This window comes from Microcebus murinus, chromosome 19 (genome assembly GCF_040939455.1).
Source record: "Microcebus murinus isolate Inina chromosome 19, M.murinus_Inina_mat1.0, whole genome shotgun sequence".
In the NCBI taxonomy this organism is placed as follows: Eukaryota; Metazoa; Chordata; class Mammalia; order Primates; family Cheirogaleidae; genus Microcebus; species Microcebus murinus.
In genome coordinates, this window is record NC_134122.1 from 21179639 (window position 1) to 21205284 (window position 25646).

General features: G+C 62.1%; 1 protein-coding gene across 4 annotated transcripts; it reads right to left on the minus strand.

Moving 5' to 3' along the window:
• Nucleotides 1-3732: 3732 nt before the first annotated feature.
• On the minus strand, nt 3733-25646 carry PDGFA (platelet derived growth factor subunit A). 4 transcript variants are annotated; one of them, XM_075995218.1, is made up of 8 exons: nt 25444-25646; nt 23940-24069; nt 22405-22497; nt 17596-17700; nt 16224-16411; nt 8011-8137; nt 7442-7510; nt 3733-5726 (listed from the first exon to the last, which is right to left on the minus strand). In XM_075995218.1, the coding sequence occupies exons 1-7, from the start codon at nt 25513-25515 to the stop codon at nt 7455-7457; spliced, it is 771 nt and encodes a 256-aa protein (XP_075851333.1). In that variant the 5' UTR covers nt 25516-25646; the 3' UTR covers nt 3733-5726; nt 7442-7454. The 4 variants fall into 4 exon arrangements, with proteins under 4 accessions (XP_075851333.1, XP_075851330.1, XP_012614550.1 ...); XM_075995215.1 differs by lacking the exons at nt 23940-24069; nt 25444-25646 and adding an exon at nt 24993-25226; XM_012759096.3 differs by lacking the exon at nt 25444-25646 and having other exon boundaries at nt 22401-22497; nt 23940-24677.

A 25646-nucleotide genomic window follows, 5' to 3' on the forward strand; every position in this document is an offset into this window, starting at 1 on the left:
CCCCCTCTGGGCCCCACGCGGGTTCCTGCCCCACAGGGGCCAAGCCAGCGTGTCTGGGGCATGAGGCAGGTACTCATGGGCCAGCAGTGCGGCCGGGGCTGGTTCTGGACAGGCATGCACCAAAGTCACTAGAGGTTGTCAGCTTCACTCAGAGAGCAAGGGGGGCAGTGGGCTTCTGGGGGGACAGTGGGATTCTAGGAGGCAGTAGGGCTCTGGGGGACAATGGGGTTCTGGGGCAGGAGGGTTCTGGGGGACAATGGGATTCTAGGGGGGCAGTAGGGTTCTGGGGGGCAGTAGGGCTCTGGGGGACAATGGGATTCTGTGGGCAGTGGGGTTCCAGGAGGCAGTAGGGTTCTGGGGGCAGTAGAGTTCTAAGGGTGCAGTGGGGTTCTGGGGCAATGGGGTTCTGGGGCAATAGAGTTCTAAGGGCAGTGGGTTTCTAGGGGACAATGGGATTCTTGGGAGGTTCAGTGTTCCAGGGGGCAGTGGGGTGCTGGGGGGCAGTGTGGTTCCATGAGACAGTAGGGGTTCTAGGGGGCAGTGGGGTTCTGGGGGTAGTGAGGTTCAGGTTTGAGGTTCTGGGGACAGTGGGGTTCTGGGGGTAGTGAGGTGCTGGGGGGCAGTGGGGTTTGGGGAGTCTTGCTTGTGGGGGATGCCTCTATACTCCTTCGATGCAGGCCAGGCCGCAGACAGCAGGCAGGGTCTTCGAGCCCGTGTGGGGACGGGGGGGGGGGGTAGACACAGCTGGCCCCAGCAGTCCCTCCAGGCACCCCAAGGCCCCAGGGAGCTGCAGGGACTGACTCAGTGAGTCTCCCCCGTGGCCGCCTCACACCCCTCACTCCTGCTCTGGGATCTGCCCTCCGGCAATCTGCCCGCAGCTCTCCAGCGCTGCTTTGGGGACACCCAGGCCAAGGCGCCCCCATCCCACTTAGTAGCCCCATATGTGCACAGCACCCTAGTTTCCTCCAGGAACCCCTATCCTCTGCCCAGTGGATTCTGTCCTACAGCAGGGATGGGACATGGGGCCCAGCTGCTGACAGATCTTAGCTCAGCCCAGCGTCCCCTGGGCTGTGCGGGGAAACCCTGGGCTCCTGTGTGTGACAGGCCAACGCCAGAGCACTGAGGCCCTGTGGAGGCCATGTGGCCGTCGGCCCTCTGGGAACAGCCGTCCTCGAGGGGGATGGCAGGACCCTGGGCCAAGGCCACACAGGCAAGAGGCAGAGTCCCCAGCCCCTCTTACTCCACTGTGAGCTGGTTTTCCACACCCTCACTGAAACCCGGAGCAGAGCTCCCAGGACTCGGCAAGGGGTCTAACATGGGGGCGGGGCAGGTCTGCAGGTGTATGCGCCTGAACCAGGTGGGCCAAACCCAGGCCAGGGCTGGGAGGGAGCCGCAGGAGTCTGTGGTCCCAGCACCAGGTGGGAGGCCCAGCAGGCAGGTATGTGCGTGGCCTAGAGCCCAGGGCAGGACGCTGCTTGGGAATCGCCAGGTGCCCTAAGGACCCCCAGCACCGGCCTTCCAGCCCCTCCCTGAACCCCCAGGACTCCCAGCTGGTAGGGCCGCAGCCTCAGCCCCGGCGTCAGGTGCAGGGAACGCGCACCTGGGGGACCAGTGCCCACCTTGGCTGCCAGGGTGGGAGGACGGTCTGGGGCAGTCACAGCAGCCTCACGTGCCACCCAGCACCACAGCTCACAGCCTCCTCTACCTCCTGACCACCTTCAGGCCACTCACAGATGGGGAAACTGAGGCTCCATGAGGTCAGAGGCCAGGCAGTAAGGTTTGAGGGTGCAGGCCGGGCCATGGGAAGAGTCCAGCCTCAGCCCATGGCAGTGGGTTCCGGGCTGGTGGTCACTCCCCTGTGTCCCTGTCACAGAAGACACATCATGACCCCATCACATCTCCAAGTCCACCCTATCCCTGGGCCCTGAACTTTTACTTAAGTCGACATTCTCTTTGAAATTAAAACTATTTACACTTCACACCACAGCCCACGATGAACCACCACGGCCTGAGCGGCAGTCGTATCTTAGTCCACCGCTGGGATCCAGCCCGTCCCACGGCAGGGAGGAGGCCAGACAGGCACCAGGACCTGGGGGTTGGTGGGGCTGGCCTCAAACCCCACCTCCGTGTGCCTGCAGATGCCTCAGCCCCGGCGCTCCTCTGCCTGCGACCTCACCTGCACAGCCCTGGGCCTCACCTGCACGGCCCTGGGCCTCACCTGTACAGTGGGGCAGCCACTCTGACCATCTTGCAGATTTCCTCTCGGGAGAGGAAACACTATGATGCCCCCAGGAACTGCCCGCTGGCCTCCGGAAGCTGATACCACCTGGCCGTGGTCCCCTCCACATAAGCCCCCAGCCCCCTGCCTGGAGTGTCCAGCAAGCCCCTGCAGCCAGGCTGTCCAGGCAGGGGCCCCAGGAGGCCCCCTTCAAGGGAACTGGGGAGGGAAGGGGGTCCCATCAGGGCGGGGATCCCACGGCCACAGGGCTTGAGTTCAAATCCCTGCTCTCCCTCCTCTGCGGTCCATGCTGTAGCTAACTCGACCCCGTTCCAGGGATGTAAACCTCTTTGAACTGGACTGTTTGGTCACAGAGCAGGCACAGGGCCGCGGTCCTGGGCCCAGCAGCCGGCACCTGCCCAGACACAACCCCGGGAGGAGCACGGGGCGGCACAAGGCACCAGCGCTGCCCGGTGCTGGGGAGAAGGCCCCACAGCACAGGCCCCCCTGCTGCCCCAACCCTGAGGACTGCCCGCCATTCCCACAGTCAGTCTGCTGGGCCTCCGGGGCAGGGCGCACCAAGGGCACAGCCTGCGAGTGACGCCCTCAAGTCCCACCCCAGTGTCCCGAGGAGCCGGGCCACGTACAGAAGGCTCCAAGCACCCACGAGCAGCCCAGGAGCCACACGGGAAAGCAGCAGCAGAGGGGCGGCCTGTGAGGCCAGCCCTGTGGCTGCGCTGAGGATGCTAACCCTAACCTGAGGGACGCCTAATCCCCAGACAGCCATGGGGAGCCGGGGCTGGAGGGTGACACTGCCTGGGGGCCCAGCCAGAGCCAACCCAGATCACAGACAAGGACAGAGGCCTGGACAAAAAGACAGGGAAACACCCCCAGATAGAGGAGTCGTCCTGGCAAGGTGTGCCCAGGTGAGTGACCCTGCTCCCAAGGGCTGTTCCCTGCAGTGTCCAGGCCTGGAGCGCGACGATGTGGAGAAAACGCTCCCAGGCCACAGACAAAAGCAGCACCCTGGCACGCGGGGCCGGGGCTCCATGTCGCAGGTGCGCACTGAGGTGCAGAGGAGGCCCCTTGCCCAAGGTCACGGGACTCACAAGGGACTCACAAGATGCAAAGAGCCAACCCTGAGCAGAAAGCTGACTTGGGGGCCCACGCCCAGGTGCAGCCCAGGGCCATGGGCCTGGGAGGGGGCCCAGGCAGGAGCAGAAATGCCTGGAATGCGGGGCAGAGCCGCAACAAAGGCTGCAGGCTGCAGGCCCGTGGGCGGCAGCTCAGAAACAAGCCAGCTGCAGACGTGGCCTCCACTGCCAACCCTTCCTGGCAGGAGAGGCCCCTCCTGCCTGCCCCACACTCCCGCACGCTGGGGCGGGGCCCTCACCTGCCACCAAGGTGAATGAGCGAAAGAGGGAGGGGGAGGGGAGCCCAGCCTCCTGGGGGGGGGCACCAGCCACCGCCCAGGGCTCGGGCCCTCTTCTAGTGGGATTTCTCCTCCCCAAGAGCACACCAGGCTTTTCTGCTCCATTGCTTTAATGGACACAGCAAGTCACCAGACGGCTTTGCGCAAAAAAAGAGAATCTGAGCAGTATCATCAGCATCTCACGGAAACATAAATACATAAATTACATGTTTGCACACCTCACGTCAGACGTACATTCGCGGGCACAGCACTGAGCGGCGCGGCACTCGGCCACAGCACACGGGGCTGGGGCAGGGCGTCTCCGGCCCCGGCGCAGCCCCCCCGTCCCAGGCCCCCCTCTGCCCACTTGAAAAGCGTCCGACCGACCGAGGCCTGAAAACTGCACCAGTTGAAGACAGTCCTTTACAAAAGTCTTCCACCAGCACACGTGCGACAGCCGCCGTTCTGCACACAGTCCCGCGGCAGCAGGGGCCAAGACCCACGGGATCTCGATGTCACGTCAGCCTCGAGGTGGCAGGTGGGGACAGCCGCCGGGCCGGGCCGGGCCAGCAGGGCCCCGGGAGTGGACACGGCCAGGCCGGCTCCCTCCTTGGATAACATTTCCGGCCATTCCTTTGGCTGCTCCGAGGCGGCGACGGCGTGTGCGGCCTACTCCTGTAGCTTCTGGAGTCCGAGGAGGCCCGGCGTTCCCGGGGTGCTCACTGTGGGGGTCCGGGGCACCGTCCCAGAGCGCTCCGGTCTCCTAGTCTCCACCCGACGCTGCACGTGTGACCAGGGAACGGGGGTGCACACTCAGTACTACAAAAACGTTGACCACGAAATGCTTTTTCATGTGCACAGGTTTTGTTGCTGGGAATTTTTTTTTTTAATTTTGGATCAAAAAAAAAAATAGCAGGCTCTTAGGTATATAAAACTGTCATATTAGATAAAAATACAAACTTCACCTTTACAAAAAAAAAATGAAAACAAACCAACACACATTTCAGTCAATACACATAAAGCATAACATCTTACCAAAAATAAAGAATTTGGGTTCTGTCCGACACTGGCCGCCGCAGGCAGCGGCCCCCACCGCCGGGGCACGTCAGCGACAGACAGAAGCAGCAAAGCGTCTTTCCGGCCACGCTCGGGAACACCGCGTCCCACGGTGGCGCGCGCTCCGGGAACGTGGCCTGGGGTTGGGGGGGGCAGGAGCCACGGGGACGGCAGGCGATTGATTTACGCGTAGTTCTCTCAAAATGGCTTAAATTAAAAAGGTAACAGTGGACTGAGGGAGACACAAAGCAGGAGTTAGGAGATGATGCTTAAGGTAGGTATACCACGTTTATTTAATACATCTCATTAGTTTGCATCTTGCTAGGAAAAATACCGTCTCGCTGTCCCGACAGTCACAGCAGCCTGTGTGTTATTGGTGTAAATGTCATCCAAGACATAATTAAAAAAAAAAAAAAAAAAAAAGCTAGGCAAAGAGTAAAAAGGAAAGCTTAGTAATCACTTTATGGTGTAAATAAAAAATCCACTTAAGGCTCTCAGGAAGGTTTCTGTATAGACTCGGGCGCTGCAGCCAGGAGGTGTGGTCTCTACCGTTGGCGTGGCCGCGGCGCCCGGCGTCCCTGCTCCCCGCGGAGCCCGCCGTGCCCCGGCCTCGCGCCCGCGCAGGCTCTGCGTCCTGGGCAGAAAGCACCTGCGGCCGCCGGACAGAAACCCCGTCTGCGGAGACCTCTGCGCTTCCATCCCGCGGGGCGACCCTCCGTGCGCGCGCTGTGTGGAGACTTTGTGAGTCCGTTTTGTTTTTGTCGTGTTTTGTGGTTTTGTTTTCTCTCTCTCTCTCTCTCTCTTTGACAAGGAAGCTTCTGACTGCTTCGCCGAGTGCTACAATACTTGCTTTGATGTCACATTGAACAAATGTGCACTGTCTCTTTGTTCTCCGGAGTGTTCCCGGACACAGTTTTTCACGGAGGAGAACAAAGACCGCACACTGGCAATAAAGCACCGTACATAGTAGGTTCAGGAATGTAACACGCCATGTACATCCATGTCCCAGGGCAGGGCTGCCGGCGTAGCCTCACCTCACGTCTGCAGGGGGGAGAGAAACAGACACTGAGACCTCGGAGCACGGGCGCCGCTACGTGGACGGCAAATGGGGTGAGACGTTTCACCCAATCAGGGGCACACGGGGATTTAGTTTCCACGAAATTTCGAAAATCAGATTTGCCAAATTAGCCACATTGCAACATCCTGACCAAAATTAGGACGAGGCTCACAGCATCTCACAGAAGAGCAAGCCCCATTCTCCCATTGTACAGATGGGGGAAACTGAGGCCCAGATTGGTTCTTTTGCCCTCCTCCCTTTCTCACTTCCGATCTAGGGCTTGGAGGTGATTTCTGGAGCTCTGGCAGCCACCCTGGGCCATGAGGCAACCCCAAGGAGTGAGACCAACAGCCACAGAGAAGGTGCCCCTGTGACCAGGCAGATCTACACCAAATTCTTTAAGACGACTCTCCGCTACCCGTTAGTCTCTCCACTGCACATTCCAACACATGGGCTGCCCACAGGCCCAGAGCCTGCACTAGCCGGAGCAGGAATGGCCGCCTCAAACTCTGGAGTCTCCATCACAAGCAGGCCCAGGGAGGTCTGAGCCTCACTCTGCAGAGGCTGGGTACACAGGCAGGTGAGAAACCACCCACCACACCACACCGCTGAAGCTTTGAAGACCTTCCCCATGGACGCCTTTCTCCCAAGAGGATCCTCAGTAACGGACCTGACCCAGGCTCTCAAAATCACAGGTTGCCCAACGGGAGCCAGGCTTCACGGACACCCTGTCTCTGGGACTCTCCTCTGTTCCAACGCCACAGCATCCCTCGTGCCAGGAGGAAGGACCAGGAGGGCCTAGACCTGCCTCCTCCATGAAGGCTGTGGTTGCTCAGGTCTCCTTTTCTTCTGGGAGCAGCACTCCTCCCTAGGAGACATTTCTGAGGGTCCCTTGCAGCCAAGGGACAGCAGATATGAAAAACAAAGGTGGCAGCAGTAGGGTTTCCAGGAAAGCTCTCTAAGGGGTTCTCCTGGCCATCTCCCATCCCTCTCTCTCTCAGCCTAGAGCATGGATGTGATTGCTGGAGACTTGGCAGCCACCTTGAGCCATGAGACAACTCTGAGAACAGAGGCCATTAGCCCCAAATGGAAGCCCCCTGATGATGCTTCGAGACTACCCCACCTGCTCTGGTCTCCCATCTTCACACGGAGTTATGACCTTGAGTTCACCTTGTCTCCATCTTCCCTGTTGTTTCTGGTTTACTGGTGGCCAAACGCAATTTTCAACACAGCGGCCAGTAGCCCTGCACATCTATAAGGTATTTCCAGATCCACTCAGCTCCCAACACTTATCCGCAATCTCTGTTAAGCCTCAGTTTTTACATCTGTCAAATGGGGGGATGACCTGCCCTGGGGGTACCAGAGCAGTCTGCAGTCAGCGGTGCTCCACTGCTGCTCAGAAAACCCAACCGTTCCACTCACGTGCGACACCTCTGTGTCCCCAATCAATGGCAAAGAGAAGAACCAAGCTAGAAGGGGCCCCAGAGCAGAGGTGAGCCGTGGATCAGAGCTCTCTGTGCGGCAGGAGGGGACAGGGAGCGAGGAGACCCGAGCCCAGCAGGCACCGGAAGCCGCAGAACCACTGAGGCCAATCACGGCCCCGCCGCCCGCGACTTGGGAAGCGTGATTCGAGGGAGTGATCCGAGATTGCCTCTCCCAGCCCTGCAGGATCGTGGCACGTCCAGCGGTCAGGTCCTACCTGGTTGGCTGCGTTAGGTGGGTTTTAACCTTTTTCTTTTCCGTTTTTTACCTGACTCCCTACGCCTTCCTGTTAACAAAAGGGCGGGGCGGTGAGAGGGCCTGAGGGAAGGCTGTCGGGCGGAGACCGAGCAATAAACACCTGAGGTGTTTATCTTTCTAGGAGGACTCCATCGCCTGGCACAGAGAGTCCCTCTGCTCCCAGGGCCCCAACGTGGCAGGTCCCCAACCCCACGCTGCTCCTGGGCACGGGGCCCCGGCAGCCATGCGGAAGCCGCCCTCCCACCTGCACCTCTTGGGCGGGGCCTTCTGCAGCCGCTTCTCAGGCTGGTGCCCGGGCCCACCGGGCTGCAGGTGACCTGCGCACCCAGCACGTCCCACCTAGCTCAAACCCCCTCCCCCCACCTGCAGGTGCAGATCTGCCTCCCAGCACCCCCAGGTGTACAGGTGCGCACCTACCCGCAAGGCTACCGACTCCCTCACTGGCAGCCCGATGCCACCACCCACCGAGGGTCCCACAGGCTCCAAGGACCCTATCAAAGGACGATAACGATGGAGGCAGCCACTCACCTGTGTCCTCTTCCCGGTAATCCGGATTCAGGCTGGTGGTCGTACACGCGCACTCCAAGTGTTCCTCTAACCTCACCTGGACTTCTTTTAATTTTGGCTTCTTCCTGACATATTCCACCTTGGCCACCTGCCCGGGAGAGCAGAGCCCAGCGGTGAACACCCACATGGAGCTCTGGACACCGAGAGGCACACAGGGAGCTGGGGGTGTGCTCAGCCCTACCTGGGTGTGGGGGGGGAGGGAGCGGTGTGAGGGCCTGACCTCCAATCTGACCTCCTCCCAGGTACTACCTCAGTGGGGGGGGGGCAAGTGAAAAAAAACACACACTATAGCGGTGTTTTGTGGCCTGGTCCCATTTTTTGTTTGAAATGAACCCAAAGGCTCATGTATGCCAGGGGGTCTGAAGGGTGCACACAGCAAAGCTGGGGTTCTGGGCACAGGCGTCAGGGAAGGCGTTTGCTGGTGCACATATGTGCAGCTGGGGACTGCTTTCAGACATGTGCTTTGTTACAAAGGAAAGCAGCCGTGGCCCAGGAATGGGACTTACTGCTGCGGAGCCTGGCTGGTGGCCGCCCCTCCCACCCAGTCCAAGCAGAAGCAACAGACGTAGCCCCAGGGGCCACGAGGAGGTCTGGGCTAGACACTGGTGGTTGGACAGTCCAGGCAGTGGCCCCAGGCTGCTGGCCTGATGACCCATGGCCACCAAGCAGCCCCAGCCCAGGGTCTCCCCTTGGGTTCAGAGGACGCCTGGCCTCAGCGACACGGGCCAGGACCCCAGGCCATCACAGGAGCTGCACAGGATGGGGCTTCCAGGCAGGGGAGTGCAAACACAGCCCAGAACTTAGCAGGGGGCCCCCTCTGCATACTGGAGACTGCTGTCTGTGGCCACGCCAGCCCTGGCGCTGCGGCAGAACCACGCCTGGGAGCCTCTCTCCACAGCACCCCCACCCAAGAGAGCCCGAGGCATAACCTCCAGGTGTTCAAGAATGGAGGGCAAGAAATCCAATCCCCACCCTCCAGGGCAGGTGCCCTGAGCATCCACAACCCATCCTGAACCAGCACGTTCTGTCATGGGAGCGCAACTCCACCCCACACACGTACACATGTGAGTATAATGCACACGCACACGACCGTCATGGGTGAGCAACTCCATCCCACACATGTACACGTGTGTATAATGCACATGCACACAGACCGTCATGGGTGGGCAACTCCACCCCATACACACTCACACATGCCCTGTCATGGGAGTACCCCCCACATGCACACACACATACAGACCATCATGGGAGCGCAATCCACCCCACACACACACTCCACCATGGGAGTGCAACTCCACTCCACCCCCTCCACACACACACACACACACGTATGTATAATGCACACACAGTCATGGGAGTGCAACTCCACTCCACCCCCTCCACACACACACACACACACACACGTATGTATAATGCACACACAGTCATGGGAGTGCAACTCCACTCCACCCCCTCCACACACACACACACGTATGTATAATGCACACACAGTCATGGGAGTGCAACTCCACCCCACAGACATACACACATAAGCACACATGTGCATAATGCACACACATGCCCATTCATGGGAACACTCCGCCTCACACATGCATAACACACACGTGCATCACGCGCACACACAGTGCATGCATGCACCTGGCATCAACAATCACTTAATACACAGCCACTGAGCGCCTGCACTGGAGGCAGCCACGCAACTGGCCCCGGGCTGGGGGAGCCACAGCTGTGCCCCTGCTCCCGCCCCCACCCAGTGAGCAGAGGGCCTGAGCCCTTAGAGAATTGGCTCCCCCAGGCACATTCCTTGTAAAAGCCCAAATTCTAACATTCATTGAATCCTCCTAGACATCCTGTAGGAGGCAGGGTTATCACTTCTACTTACAGGGAAAGAAACTGGGGCACAGGCAAGCCCCCCGTCCCCAAGATGACCCCGGTGGAAGGAGTGACAGAGCCAGGATGTGGGTGCTGGAGCCACGTGGGGCCTCACTGGGGACAAGCCACCATTCTGCCCTCCCCAAGCCCCACACGCCACCAATCCTGAACAGTCTGTGAGGACCACCCACTTCACCTCTCACTGTCCACTGGGGAAACTGAGGCTGCAAGGTAGCAGAGCCTGGAGACCCCCGAGCATGCGGAGGTTGAAGAAAGCTGACAATGAGGCCCTAGACTGGGTCCAGGTGCCCCAGCCCAGCGGGCCCTGCCTCCTGGGGGTCTGGAGACCTGGAGGCCCCCTCTAGGCAGATGGTCAGCTCTGCACCCTGGACCAGGCAGCCCACCCCACAGGGCAGCTGGCCCCTCGGGCACTGGGGACCAGGCTCGTCCCAGACCCTGCGTGGCCACCTCGGCCACATTAATGGTTAACTCGTGGTGCAAAGGGTGCCGGGCACCGCAGGCCTGTGAAGTGCTGTGGGCAGCCTCGGGTGTGAACACAGCCCCAGGTATGAGCTCAGGTGTGGGGCGTGGGGCACCTGGAGCCAGCCCAGCAGTGGGGCCTTGGCATGGGAGGTTTCGCTACGTCAGAGGCACCGGAGACCAGCCTGGGGCCAGCCTTGCCTGTGCTGCTGCTCCCTGGACAGGGTCCGTCCCTCCAGGCACTTGCGCCCACATAGGCCTTGGACCAGGGCCCCCACCCCCCAATCTTGTCTTCCCAGCAACAGCAAGAAAGAGATGTCTGTGGGCTGTGCAGCTACCTCTGTCCCTCCTCTGCAAAATGGGGGCACCAATCACACCCACCCAGGGGTCATGGTAAGGAATACGAGGTCATACCTGCAGAAGTTCCCAGAACTTAGGACACAGTCCAGTGCTCCTGGGGTCAGCATTTGCATTCAGAGCCCAGAAACCAAAAGCAGCCCCGGGCTGCAGTCAGGGGAGGCTGAGCCAGCCAGCCCCAGGGGTCTCTGGCACCGCCCACTTATAGCCCCCAGCAGGCAGAGAGTGGGGTCCCCGAGTGACCCTCGTTCAGGGTCCTGAGTGGGAGAGCCCACCTGAGGGTGAACCTCAGCAAGTCCCGAGAGGGACCAGCCCAGCCCTCACCCTCCACGAATCAAGAACTCCAAGCCTGCCCAGGTATCAACTGGGGACACCCCCACCCCCACGGTGCCGACAATGGGGCCCAGCCCCTCCCGCCCTGCAGGAGCCAAGCAACCTCCTCCCCTGCCCTGGGGCCCTGGCCACAGACACAGCAGGTGGCAGAGTGCCAGCCCGCACCCTGAGAGCTCCCCCAGGTGAGCACCCACACTCCCTCCCACCCAGCCTCTGCGGGTGGGCTTGGATTTCCGAATCCCTTAAGCTGGCTCGGGCAGGGCACTTGTCCTGCTCTCGGCCCAGGCCCTCCAGGTGGCACGGCCTCTTTGGTCAACAAGCAGCCTCACCTAGTTCCCTCTGCAGAGCAGATACCAGGCTCCGGCTCGGCAGGGACCACAGGCCTCTGGCCAGACGCTGGAGGCCACCGTGGGGAAGGTGGACTCTAGACACAACAAACGCTGCCCACCGAGGTCCCCGAGCGAAGGGCACACAACACGAGCCACTCCAGTCTGGGAGCCACTTTCTCTTCAGACAAGCCCGTTTTTATCAAAGAAAAACAAACAGCGATTTATGACTGCACCTGCTTCTGGGTATGCGAGGATTCCAGGCCATTCCACCACCTCTGTCTGGCCAGGAAATAACTACATTTTTCCCCCAAGAACACATCACGAATATTAAATTCTCAAAACACCGCTTCCATGGAAGCCAAGGACAAAGAAGAGAGCCACCCCCGGGCCCCCCTGAAGCTGCCTCGCAGGGTCCCCTGGCCCTGCCCCGCTGTGCGGGCTGCACCTTATCACACCAGACATTCCGATGCCCACTCCTGAGCTTACGTGCTGAGGGCTGAGCTACCTGAACAGCCCCGGGCACACTCCCCCCAGAGGACAAGTCCTCCCTCCAGGCCTAGCTGCCCCAGCACAGCCGCCCAGCTCCTGCAAGGAGCAGAGGCCCCCAGGTGGGTTTGGGACAGCCACACCCTGCACCCACACCCAACTCCAGGTGATGCCTGGCCACTCCCGAGCTTGAGACAATATTAGCCCGGATAAAAACACCGTTTCCTAAACCCCACGTGCCGACCACTGTAACCCTCTAGCTACCCTGAGGACACAATTGAGGCCCATTTCACAGATAAGGAAACGGTCAGCACAGACAAGGCCGACACCCTGCCCAGAGCCACACAGCTCTGAATCCCCAGCGCCAGGCCGGGCCCTTCTCTCTTTCGAGGGAAGGAGGCCTGGACTTGGAACACGCAGAGGCCGGGCCCTCGGCCTGCCGTTATCTGAGCAGAGACACTGAGCCTGTTGCTCAACCAAGGATCTTAGCTTGGGCCAAGAACCCTCCCCGGCCAAGACAGCACTGGAGCCCCACTGCCACCGAGACCCGAAGCCAAGGTCCAGACCTCACACTGGGGTGGGGAGGCCCTGCCCAACCCAGCTTGAGGGGCCCAAAGACTGACAGGGGTCCCTCCAGGAACCTGTCACCCAAAACAGCCCTCCCACTCCATTTCAGGGTGCAGAGGCCTGTCCTAGGACCCCTAGGAGAGCACACGCCTTCTGGAAGGCTCCAGCTGGGCAAAGCAGGGCCACAGCCTACAGCCCTGAACACGGCTACAGCGCTGGACGCTGGCTTTTTGGAGATGTAGGAGGAGGCTGAGGACCTACAAGGCTGCCTGAGAACAGCCCCCAGCCAGGCCCTGGTCGGATGGCGGCTCAGAGCTGGCTCCTTCCGGGACGGGAGCAGGCGGGGGGTGAGCCACAACTGTACCCCTAGAGGTCCTGGCACAGTGCTCGGCCCTCACTCTGGACCAGGACTTTTGGCCTCGGCTCTGTCCAGCCAGCCCCTGCAGTCCCCGTGGGCCAGGCAGCTTGACCTTCACATCCCCACCCCAAAGCTCACAGCTGGAGGAGAGCCGGGCACCCAGGGACCAGAACCCAAGTGCTCACCATGCCAAGCAGAGTGCAGGGAAAAGCCCGCCAGGCTGGTGGCCCCGGGCTGAGGACCAGCCATGACCTCATGACCCCAACAGGGCCTGTGCCAGGAGCTAGGCTGGGGGGGAGTGGTCTGCTCTAGAGTGTCCAGGAAGAGAGAGGGGAGAGCCCAGCCCAGGGCCCTTGTCTCAGAACAACCCATATTTGTGACCCCAGTGCTGACCTGGGTTCAGTCACCAGAATGTCCAGGTCCTCAGCAGTGTCCTCGTGGAAGCCGGGGTTGTGGCCATCAACCCAGCTGACCAGACACCCTGGGCCTGGGTCCCGTCCCCGGGGCTGCCTTCTGCTGAGCACACCCTGGATGCCCACCAGCCCCGGCTGCCACGGCGACCACTCCCTGCTGAGCCTGCACCGCCAGGGCTCCGAGTCTGGGATTCCAGCCCGCATCCTCCGCCCCGGGTCCACATCTGCCTGGATCCCAAATGGAGAGGGACCAGCCCCAGCTCGGCCTCCACAATGGGCCCCCTGTTTCCCCTGACCTCTTGTCCCTCCACCAGAGCCCCCTGTGTCTGCGGCCGGATGTTTTCCTGCAACCCTGGCGGGTGGGCAGGGAGAGGCCTTCCAGCGGGGGAGAAGCTGGGCACTGCAGGGCATGGCCCGTGACCTTGGGAAGGCCCCTCCCTGGTCCCAACTCTGCCCCCACAGAACAGGGAAGGGGTCACTATCCAGAAGGAGTAGGGCCCCCACCACACTGCTAGGAGCCAGGCTGGGACCCCAAGGGGCTGGCCGGGTCAGAAGGCTCCTCGGAGCCAGGGAGGAGACATCGTTCCCCAAGCAGGGATTGGACACTTCCTGTCTTCACCCACGGAAAGCAAGGCTGGAACCCCCGCCAGGGACCTTCCCCAAGTCATCCACATCATGCAGGCACCCGCCCCTCCAGGAGTGGCCTCTGGGACACTGAAGGACAGCCCTCGGCTCCTGGAGCTGACGTGGGGGGGTATCCTCGACAGAGCACCCACACCCAGGACACAGGAGAACAAGACACAGGCATCCCAGGCCCTTGGGCTCAGGAGAGCCCCCACATACCACCACCAAGGACCCCAGGAAAGGCGGAGGCTGGGCTGTGGTCACACAGGAGGGGCTGGTGGCCGTGGAGCCCCAGGGGAGTGGACACTGGAGAGGGGACAGAGCTTGGCCTGTGCCTGGGGCCCCCTTGGCTGCTTGAGCCTGGAGGCCTGAGTTAGGCCCCAACCTGACCCACGGACAGCCTCTGAAGAAGGGAGAGAGCCCCCCAGACAAGCACCCCCAGGGCCCCGGGAAAACCTCGGGCCTTTCTAAGGGCAGCGTTGGGCCTTGGCGGTTGCAGGGCAGTGAGAGGCAGAACCTGCTTACTCAGTACCCGAGCACCGCAGGGAACCAAGTCCTCAGAGGTCAAGATAAGTCCCAGTTATGGGTCTAAAGTGCCTGGTCGTGTGACAAATAAACACCCGGCCACAGGATCCTTCAAGAAAACTCTTCCCAGGTATCTCACCCCAGAGCCACAGAAGGGCAGACTTGAAATAATTACCTTCTACAGTCAGAGAAGGGGACCTAGTGTGACCCCAGAACTGAGATCCGCAAGCCCGGTTTTAGCGACCCCCATCCCAGAACAGTGGGCCAGCTGCCACCAAAAGCTCAGCTAAACCAGGGGGAGGCAGGCAGCTCTGCGTGGAGGTGCATCCCAGCAGACAGCACCCGCCTGAGCCCCAAGGTTGTGTGGGACCCTCCAGTGCCTGAAGCCCCCAGAGCCTGTCTCCAGGGACACGAGCCCCAGGAGGACCCACCTCTCCTACATGGGAGCCCAGGGATGGCACCAGTACCAGCCAGGCCACAGAAGCCAGAGGACTCCTCAGACGCACCACCTCTGACCCTGTCCTGACAATGAGAGACGGGTCCCCAGACAGGGACTGAGCCCCAGATGCAGGGAAACCGCCCATCCCCCAGCACGGCCAGGTGTCCTGCCGCAGACCGGCCGTGCAGAAGAGGGAGTCGGAGCAAAGGGAGCAAACCCAGGCCCAGCAGCCTCCATGCCAAGAGCCACAGGCCCCACGGCTGCCCGGCAGGACCCGCAGACACAGAACAGCCCCCAGACTACTCATGCAGGGACAGAAAGAAGCCCCCACAGGTAATTTAAGCGTGGTCAACCCGAGTCCCCAGCACTGCCCCCACCTGGGACAGGGCGTTGTGGCCAGCGCTGTGTGCTAGCTCTGACATGGCCAGCCTTGCCCCAGCCCGGGAGCCCGAGCACAGGCTCCTGAGCAGGGAGGGCAGGGTAAGGGGCTCGGCCGGCCATGGAGGCCCCTCCTGGGACATGCTGGGCAAGGCCATCTGGGGGCCGCGCCCCTCCTACAGCAACCCAGGGAGCAGGTGAGTTCCCCCCATTCCGGTGCCCAGAGCCTCACCCACAGGGGATGGTGTCGGGGTTAGGAGGTGGGGTCCTCACGGACGGGGTTAGCGCCCTTCTGAAGAGGCCTGAGGAAGCTTGTTCTCCCCTCCCCCAACACGAGGACACAACAGCAAGGAGGTGCCGCCTATGAACCAGAAATGGGTCCGCACCAGACGCCAAATCTGCAGGCGCCATGAGGACCTCCAGCCTCCGGACCTTTGAGGAACAAACCCCGTTGCTTGTTAGCTCCCTGCCCTCGGCCCGTGTCACAGCAGCCGGCCAGAGCAGGACGGGCAGCACCCCCAATGTGCAGAAAGAACAGCTCACCCAGGCCCCAAAGCCACAGTTGGGGGCAGCTGCCCGACCGCAAGGCCCACCCCCCAAGCTCCCTCCACAAATCCGGGACCCCCAACCCCTCTCGAGTGCACCACAGCTCCCCAAGGCGCCTGCTCTCTGGGGCCTGGGAATGCCGACAGCGTCCAACTCAGCGGTGGACCCCTTGCAAGATGCCCTGGCGAGGCAGAGGCAGTCTCAAACAGTGCGGTGTCGGAGCCCTGCCCCCAGTGAGAGGGCGTGGGGGCCTGGAAGGAGGCCGGACCCGGCCCAGCAGACTGGGAGCCACAGCTCCGCCCTACCCCCTCTGCACCCGGGCCTCCCCTCCTCTCCAGGCCTCAGTGCACCTGTCAGGGACACAGGAGCACAGCCCCCACCAGCTCCACCAGCCAGCCGAGTGCCTGAGCAGTGACCAGAGGGACCGAGGCTGCCCTGGGGTGGTGGCCCGGGCGGCCGGGGCTCACCTTGACGCTGCGGTGGTGGATCCGCGAGGGCTGACACTTGACGCTGCTGGTGTTGCAGCAGCCCGTGCAGCGTCTCACCTCCACACACGGGGGCCAGATCAGGAAGTTGGCGGATGTGGGGTCGACCTGGCTCCGCGGAATCTCGTAAATGACAGTCCTGGTCTTGCAGACCGCGGGGACAGCTTCCTCTGCAAAGGCAGGCGCACACTAAGCATAGGGCCCGAGGCACAGCACCTGCCCCACCCAGGCCTGGCGTGACTGTGACCCCGGAGCAGACAGGAGGAGCCCCACGGAGCTGCCACAGCCTTCCTCAGGACCTGACCCCGAGGGTGAGGCGCAGGCCAGACCCCTCCCTGACAGGGTGCTGCTGAGCTGGCCAGAGGATGAGGGGCCAGGCAGGACACTAGGGGTCCTCAGGAACCCACCCACAGCCACAGGAAGGAGGGACCAACGGCAGCTGCCAGGGAGAGGCCTGCAGTCCTGCTTGTGGCCACTGCCTCCTGTCGGACCCAGTGCTGGAATCTACAGCACTGGCTAGAAGACCATGCGGCCAAAGCTGGCCTGAAGGGTGTAAAATGTGTGATTCCTGCAGCACACATTGCCTGGGGAGGGCGCCTACGGTAACCAGGAATCACTCGCCCACATGCCACCCAAAGGTGGAAGGTACAAGGGCCACCTTCTTGGAGGAGACTAAAGCTGGGGGATCCACTTGCTCAGAGCAGCAGCTGGGGCTCACACCCATGCAGCTCTGCCAAGCAGGGGGGATCCTGGAGGGTGTGGAACTTGGTGGGTCACACACACACTCCATCCCGCACCCTTCCCCTCTGGCAAGAAGGCACAGACCAGACCCCAGAGCCCCCCAACCAGCTGACTTCTCCTCCTGGGCCAGAGGGACTTGAGGATGCCCCATGAGAGGGGACAAGAATCAAAATATCCTCCAAACCATCGCCCAGGTATAGCTCTAGAGCCAGATGTGAGCAGGGGGCGGCGCAGGAATTGGCAAGGGGCGCCTGAGCAGCCCACCGGGCACACACGGCTGCCCCAGCACAGAGCGAAATGAAAATTCAACAGGACCAGGTTTCCAGCCAGGTTCCTGGAGGACAGGCCCCAACAGGATCGGGCACTTAAGGAATTTATGACGCTTCTTCTCTCCTGGAAACTCTTGGCCCAGACCACTGCTCCTTGAGGGGCAGGCAGGCTGGCGCGGGAGACACTCCGGCAGGAAGGAGGCCCCCAGAGGCCAGAGACATGGGCCGAGACTTTGCTTCATGGAAGAGGGAAGGGGTGGCTTGCCTGGGGCTAGAGTCGGGGAGAGCCAGGCCCTCTCCTGCCCCCACCCTGCCCTCACCCACAGCAGCCTCCTAGGACTCACCGATGCTTCTTTTCCTTCGAATGGGCACAGGCCGCTTCTCGGGCGCATGCTTGGCAGCGTGGGCCCCGTGGGCTCTCAGGCTGGTTTCCAAAGCATCCTCAGCCCCTACAGGTGGAAAGAGAAAATGGCGACCAGCCCACCCAGACCTGCATGGTGTGCCTGGGGCCTGTATAGCAGCACTTCCTGCAGGTAGGTGCAGACTACCTGGGCACGAGGAGCAGCCCTGCCCCCCACCCCAAAGGGTCTCCTGGGACACCCTCCATTCCCACCAAGGGCTTTTCAGATGTGCAGGAGAGAAAACATTCGAAACTGCCAAAAATGACCCATCAGCATGGAGGTCCCCAAAATGCTAGGCCCTGGGACACAGCTGAGGCCCCTTTGGAGAAGGGGCTGCATGCAGGTGGCCTTCACCATCGCACCACCTCCAAGGAAGACAGGTGAGGCCAAGGGGGGCTGGAAGAACCAGCTGCCTATGGCCCCCCAGCCTGGCCACCTCTGGATTCAGAGCTGCCAGGCTGTCCCCTCTCTGGGACCAAAGGACAAGCCTGATGAGACTCTGGGGGTGCACGTGTGTCTCCTCTGCCTGCCTCCCGCCAAGCCAAGCCTTGATGGCGGGTCCTAACCTCTAACAAGTGCCAGAAGAGCCAGGCTGAGCTGTGAGCCAGACCCCACTTGTTCCTGAAATGAGTATCCACTGAGAGCCAGAGGCCATGGCCTCTCATGGAGCACCTGGAGGAGATCCAGGGCTTGGCAGAGAGAGGGGAGAAATTCCCCCCTGCAGAGAGGAAGGTGTGGGAAGCCCAGCGTCTGTACACCACCACATCCACGGCAGGGCAGGGAGGTGCGGGCGGGGTAGTGAGAAGGCCCCAGCCACAGAGCAGTGGCCCAGAGCCAGGCGGAGCTGGACCTGTATCAGCACCAAGCACCTAACCCCTGCACACAGACCACCCCACTTAAAGGGGATGATCACTGCGGAGACAGGTGGGGGTGGACACAGTCCTGCCACCTGCCACATGGACCAGCCCAGCCCACTGACACTGCCCACCCCTGGGTGAAGTGCACCACACTGGTCTCCCTGCCTTGTTGGTCTGGACATAGCTGGGGGTCTCTTCCCATGACCCTGTGTCCAGCTTCCCCAATATATAACGGGGGCAAACAGGTCCTAAAACGGTGGCCCCAACTGCCAGGACTCTCCAGATGCACTAAGACTGCGACATCCACTGCTGGGGAGTTCTGAGATGTCTTGGCCACTAGCCCAGACCAGAAAGAAGTCCCCTCCCCAGTGCAGAAGGACTAAGGTCGCTTTCTGCCAGGCCCACCAAGGTGTCAGTGATGGTCCGCAAACCGAGGGAAGGACACTCAGCTTCCTCCATCCCCAGAAGTCTGAAGCCTCACATTTAAACCGATCCTTGCACGCGGTGTGAAAACATTGCATACGGTGTGAATGGCGAAGACCACGTCTCAGCCTGACTTTCTACTTAAAATGACTCAATGTTCCAATGCCACTAATTTTTTTTGAGACCCGAAATAAGATCAGAACAGAACTACTCATGCAGTAAGAATTTCCCATCAACCAACTGTTATAAGACACATTTTTTCACAGAAAAGTGACACATCTGAGTCATGTCCTGGTGGTGGGCATCTTGACATGCCCAAACCAAAGAGCAACTGGCCCACGCTCAGCACCCAGGAGGAAACGCAACACCAGCGCCAGCTGCCACGTTCCCGCGCCGTACTACGGCCACGTTGGCGCGAACTGTTTCACTGACGCCTGGTCTTTACACGTGTGCGGCAGGTGCTCTCACCTCGTCGCATCTGAGGATACTGAGGCCCGGAGAGACCTAACAAGACAAAGACGAGTGGCAGACGCACTCAGACACCACCCGCAGCGCAGGCCTCTCGCCCTGGCTTAATAGACAGAGGACAAGAGCGCTGCCAGTTCATCCGCCCTGCTGCGTCTGAGTCGGCGAGTTTCTTTCCAAAGGAGAGGCAGGGAGGGAATGAATAGCTCCTGGTCGGACAAGCCCACCCTCCTCCGCCCAGGATCAAGATGGGTGGCCACAAACAAGAGGTGACCCACGCTAGTGGGAGCAGCGGCCACTCTGATTCACGGGGGTTGAGAAGGGACTCACTCCAGCCCCGCATAAAGCATTCCCTAAAACTGCTCCCAGGGCAGCTGTCAAGGCTTTCCCTTTTGTCTTCTGCACACACAGGTCCTGCAACCATCGTCCTGGGGGAGCATTATGGGCATACTTATGTATCGGTTGCTCCATGGCCCCTGGGCGCCAGGCCAGCCTGCTGCTTCAGACAACAAGGCTCCCTGCCACCACTTCACACGGGTTGAGCAGGCCGCTGGTCACGGCAACATCATGCACTGGTCTCTGAATCCAAAAGCCACACATGGAAAATCAACTACTCCTGCAACTACTCTGCACACGCCCTCGGGACGCCTGGGCTTGGAGTCATACCAGCTCAGGGCCTCCTTGCATGGCTGGGGCGCTGCAAGCTGGAGGAAGGGCCAGCTCCCTCCCTCACCTGTGAGATGGGGACACAGCCTGCACACAGAGGAGCCCTGTGCCAACCACACTGCGGTGGTGGAGGGGGAGCTGTCTCCCTGGGACACACTGGACAAGCCTCTTTTCGGCCTTCTGAAGCATCATCTCCAGGAACCCAGCACCAAGAACATCAACCTGGAAGGGCCCACCTCTGGGAGTCAAGCAGTGGATAAAGGAAGTCCAGGGAGAGTTATCCCACATGCAGCCCCAGGCAGCCTACTCACAAGCATGGCCACAGCAGCCCTGTCCCACCTCCCCCAGCCACCTGACAGTTTTCAACTCTTAACTTAGGGCAGGAACAGCACCAGCACTTCTCTTTGTCCTCAGGCCACACCTGGGGAGGAGGCTGGACCAGGGGTTTGCAGTCATAAAAGGTTCTTCCAAGGGCAAGGCTGGGAGGCAAGGGGCCACACTGTGTTCCAACCCACCCCAAGTTTCCCAGGCACTAGGAGAATCACATCCAGACCCCAAACTGTAGGACAGGTAGCGGGAGGGCTGGGCCCCACCCTCTGTATTCCCTGGAGCCTGAGGCAGGAGAGCTCCTGAGACATTTTTACAGCGGGCAATTTGAAACCAGCCAGGAGGGACAGGCTGGTGCATCCGTTTGGGCCCGCCCCAAAGAGGGTCGGTGAAGTCCCCAGGTCAGGAATGCTTCAGCAGAGCCCCACAGTGCTGCAGGGCTAAAGTGTCAATGGGTGGGGGTGGGGTGGGTGGGGGCGGGGCTGCAGAGGCAGAATAAGAATGGTCCCTCCGGCAAGTGAATGGCCCATTTCCCTGCAGCATCAGAAGCCAGACAAAAAGCCCCGGAACCTTCTCTCAGACAGGCAGTCCTCTACTTCCAAATTCAGGGAGACCAGCAAAACACAGGCGGGTGTTTTCCCGGCAGCCCTAAGCCAAACCCTTTTCCCCAGGGTTACTCTTCAAGGGACCAGATCAAAATCCCCCCCGGCCCAACTCTGATCTCTAAGTGAAATTCTACCCCCATCCAGATAAGGATCAGCCGGAGGATTTCCTGGGTCAAGAAACTACAGAAACCATCGGCCTCGTTAGAAAATGGTTTTGGCATGAAATGAAAATAGTTCAGGCCTCTCCACCACCATAATTAGGTACAAATTTCCAAATGACTAGACCATGTGATTTTACTTAATGCCACCACCACCCCCCTTTTCAGAGTAGTTTGCAGGGAGAGAAAAACCTTCATTTCACTTAAAATTCTTCCAATTCTATTGCCTTTAGTTACTCTTTTCAACAAGTTCATCTTAGGCGCTTTTTAAAAACCAACAAGGTTTCCCACGTGAGCGCTTCCCTCGTTTACTCTCATGCTGAAGTTTCCAGGCCAAGTGTTAATTTTGAAAAGGGCCCCAGAAAGCTGAGGTCGGCGCCCTGTCTTCCAGGAAGGCGCTTCCTCCATCCCTCACGGAGGGGAGCCAGACGGGTGGCCACCCAAGCCCACAGCCACTCTCCCCCTCCTGGGGTCAACCTGGGTCCCTGGCCAGTGAGAAACCCTTTTAACCCTTGCGGCTCTTGAGTCTAGTCCTACTCTGCAGCTGACACCGGTTCAAAACTCTGTGCTTACAAACAAACTGTTCTCTAAAGTGGCTGGGCTCCAGGCCCTGAGGGTGAGCCCCAAAATAGACCCCAGGGAGCAGATGTGTGCAAGTAGTGCCTTTTTATAGGGTCGTGAAAGGAGAAAGACAAGGGCCTCCTGCAGCTACATGGCCCAGCCTCCCGGGTAACAACCCACCAGCTCCCAGCGATTACAAAGGGCCTTGGCCCCGGGGCGGGCGGCTCCTCCCTTGCGCCGCCCGTGGACCCGGAGCTGCGCCTGCCCCTGGTGCCTCGCTTCGCGGACCGCTGCCCCGCGCTCGGGCCAGGGCTCTGCGCGCAGGGCCTGGGCCGGCTCCCGCTGCTTCTCCGCCCCGGGACAGGCGCGAGGCCGGCACACCTGACTGGGGCGCCGGCGCCCTCTATGCGGCTGAACTTTCTGTGGCACACGCGGCATTTTCCTTAAATGCGAAAACAATCCCTGGGCAAGCGAGCAGCCCTCGGCCGTCGCTGGGAGAGAAAGTGGCGATTGGAAGAGAAACTCCTGACTCATCCGCCTGGGCGTTTATGGCCGAGGATTGGATTCTGACCTTTCGGTGCGCTCCTGCGCGGCGCCCGGCCCGGCCCGAGCGCGGGAGGCGGCACGGGGCGCACAGACTCCCCGCCCGCCCCTCCCCGCGCGCCAAGGGAAGGGGCGCGATTTACCTACGGAGTCTATCTCCAGGAGTCGCTGGAGGTCCCGGATGCTGTGGATCTGACTGTGCGCCAGCCTCTCGATCACCTCGCGGGGGATCTCGGCTTCCTGCAAGCAGAGGCCACACGGTCAGCACCCGCGGACCCGGCCCCGCCGGCTTGCGCCCCGGCCGCCGAGCGCGCCTCTTCCCTGGGCCGAAGTGACCCCGCCAGCGCTGGCCGCGGCCCCCGCCCCGGCCCACGCAGAGCCCTCGCCTGGGCCCGGGAACCAGAGGCCGGGGGTGGGGCTGAGAGAGACCCCAAATTCTCCGACTCATCCATTTCTGCCCTTTGCAAAATTAAAGTCTCCCCACCTTTAAATTTTCAAACAAAAGCCCCCGCACTCTGGCCCCTCCGCCAGGGGTGTCAGTTACAGAAGGTCTGGGGGCGGCGAGGGGGCCGGGGAGTTTGTGATTTAATAGTGAGATCAACATCTAGAAAGATCAAGTTGAAATGCGTCACGGATCGACGACGAAAGTCACGGCGGCCCTAACACTTTAATCTAGCCAGGGGCTTAAATTTCACGCCCCGGAATCCCGGGTGAACCCGCCGAGAGGAGTCTCTCCGTCTCACAAACACACGCGCGCAGACACACAACACACACTCGCGCACACACTCTCACTCACACACTCGCCCCACCCCAGGCTCTGGCCCAGCCGCGGCCCTAGCGCCGACTAAGACACCCAAATCCAGCCGGCAGCTGGGAGAGGCTGCCAGGGAAAGCGAGGGTTAAATATCCACCTCTCGCAGCCCGCAGGTCCCTGCCCAGACCGCCCTCACCTCTCGCCCCCCACTCTCCTCCTGATTTTTAAAAGGAGTCGGGGGTCGCTTGGAGAGCCTCTAGCACCAAGTTCCCACGACGGGGGCTGCAGAAAGTCATTCATCACAGCACAGCTCCCGGGAATTTGGGGTTGGGGGTGGGGACGGCGCGGTGGGAGGGCGCGGGCGCCTGGCCCGGCCCCAGCTCGCCTAGCTCAGCCACCTGTAAGCAGGCCCCGGGCGGGCGGGACTGCCCCGGCCCTGAACACGGCCGGGCTTGGGGACCAGGAACCCGGGGCTGGGGATCGGCGCTGCCCACCCTGCCCGCCCGGGGGCTTCAGCCGCAGCCATCTCTACCTGTTAGTCGGCTGCCCTCCTCCCCTCCCTGGGCTCCGCCAGCTCACACACACCCCCTTCCCCGCTCTCCGCACCCCGCTGCTGCATTGCCCGCCGCGCCCCAGCTACCCCTCCCCGGAAAGGCGTCCGCGCCCCCCGAAGTTTCTCCCCACTCGTCCACCTCGCTGCTTCCCGGTGCCTCCAAGGCAGAGCGACGCAACACGCTGGAAACTCACCAGACACACTTAGGCATGGCAGAAAATAGAACCCAGTTCGGAAATTCTAAAAAATCGGCCACCCTAGCATATAAATTAAAATGCTCTCTGCAGAGCCCAGACCACCCTGGCCAGCGGGCGGCCGCGGAAGGTGTGCGCCGGGGGAGTCCGAGAGGGGACGGGGCGCGGGGGCGGCACCAACCTCGGCCAGGGCATGGGCGAGGTATCCGCAGCCGAGGAGCAGCAAGCAAGCCCAGGTCCTCATCGCGTCCCAAGGCGCTGGCGGCTCGGCGGGGAGGCGAGGCCGCGGGGCGGGCGCTCCAGCCGGGCTCCTGTGGCGGCGAAATTCAGTACCATCCCTCAGGGAGCGCGGCCCGGAGGAGGGTGGCGCGGAGCAGGGAGCCGGCGGAGCGCGCCCGGCGAGTGCGGAGAGGCAGGCAGCGCCAGCGAGGAGGAGGAGAAACAGGGAGTGCGCGCCCGCCGCGCCCGCCGCGCCGGGAGCCTCCTGGGCCGCCGGGTAGGGGGTGGGGACGGAAGGGGCGGAGGGCGGGGGCTGGGCTTCTTCCTTGGTGCGTTCCCGGTGCTGGCCGCCGGCGCGCTCGCTCCCCGGCGCTGGCTTTAGGAGCGCCTTGGCCGGTAATTCTGCATATTTGTGGGCATCGGCCCCGAGAGGGACTCCAGAGCGAGGCTGGAGCCGCTGCCGCCGCACTACGGATCACCTGTCTAGACGCCCGGCCCGGCCCGGCCCGGCCTCTGCTGCGGGTTTGCGCTCTCCCTGCGAGCTGCGGGCTGCAGGCGGCCCTGGGCGCCCACCGCCGGGCCCGCGCTCGCCTCCGGCCTCCTCTCGCAGCCGCTGCCCGGCCGGGCACAACGCGGCCCAGCACTGCGAGGCTCGGCGGCCTGCGTGCGCCCCTCCACGGCGCGCCCTCGGCTCCGGCGCCGCGCTCCGCCCTCCGCCGGCCGGGCCGGGCAGCGCCCGGGGCCGCGCCGCCTGGCAGCCGCCGCCTGCCCGGGGCCTCGCTGCGCCGCCTGCGCGGGCCTGAGGGCGGGCGCAGGGCCGAGCAGGCGCCGCTGCCGCAGCTGCTGCCGGCTGAGGAGGAGGAGCAGGCAGGCCTGGCTCGCTGGAGTTGTGCGAGCTCCGCAGGGCGCGCGTGTGGAGCCGGCCGGCGGCGGGGAGAGGGTTATAGCGCCGCCGCCGCGCCCCTCCCCCGCCCCTCCCCCCGCCTCCCCCGGATTCCGGGCCCGGGACCCGCACCTCGGAAGCGTGCGAGGGTCGCGCCGGCCGGGCAAGGCCCGGCCGCCAGCACCGCAGCAGCGAGCACACACGCGCTCACGCAGGCAGCTAAATCCATCAAAGCCCCGCGCTGGGCTCTGAGCACAGGCGCCGGGGCTCCCCGCGCGCCCCTCCCTCGAGCTTGCCCACCCTCCAGTGCCAGCTGCAATCCTGCGGCACCGGGCGGGGAGGGGAGGAGGCCGCCGCAGAAGCGCCGCCGTCGCCGGCTCGCCTCTCACGGGCCCCAGCGGCGGCAGAGGGCAGCGCCTTGAGCTGCTGCGCCAAAAAGGGCTGGAGAGCCGGCCCCCGCCCTGGCGCTCGCCTTTCACCGTTTGGATCCAGGGCCCCTGCTTTCCCCTCTCCATAAAAGGAGGGGGAGTCAGTCACTGGTGAGAGGTGGGGCGGGTTCTGGGGAAACGTCTGGGGAACTCACCTGGCGGCTGCCACGCGCCCCCGCCAAGGATCCGAAGCCCGGGGCATCTGAATGAGGAGCCTCCACCCACATTTCGACATGGGAGGGAGCCCAGGTCAGAGGAAGGGGCTGCAGCCTGCCTCATCCCCACCGTGGGACCCTGCAGCCCCCAAGGCTCCGCTCCCTCCTGGATGGTCGGGCCGCGCCTTGAGCCGGGAACTCGA

Bases quoted from the DNA above. Each gene is read 5' to 3' on its own strand.
- PDGFA (XM_075995218.1), bottom strand. From the start codon at position 25,515: ATGTGGGTGGAGGCTCCTCATTCAGATGCCCCGGGCTTCGGATCCTTG. The intron at 17,701-22,404 runs GTAGGTAAATCG...TTCCACCTGTAG, and splicing joins GACTCCTGGAGATAGACTCC to GGGCTGAGGATGCTTTGGAA. The intron at 8,138-16,223 runs GTGAGCCCCGGC...TCTCCCGGGCAG, and splicing joins TCCACCACCGCAGCGTCAAG to GTGGCCAAGGTGGAATATGT.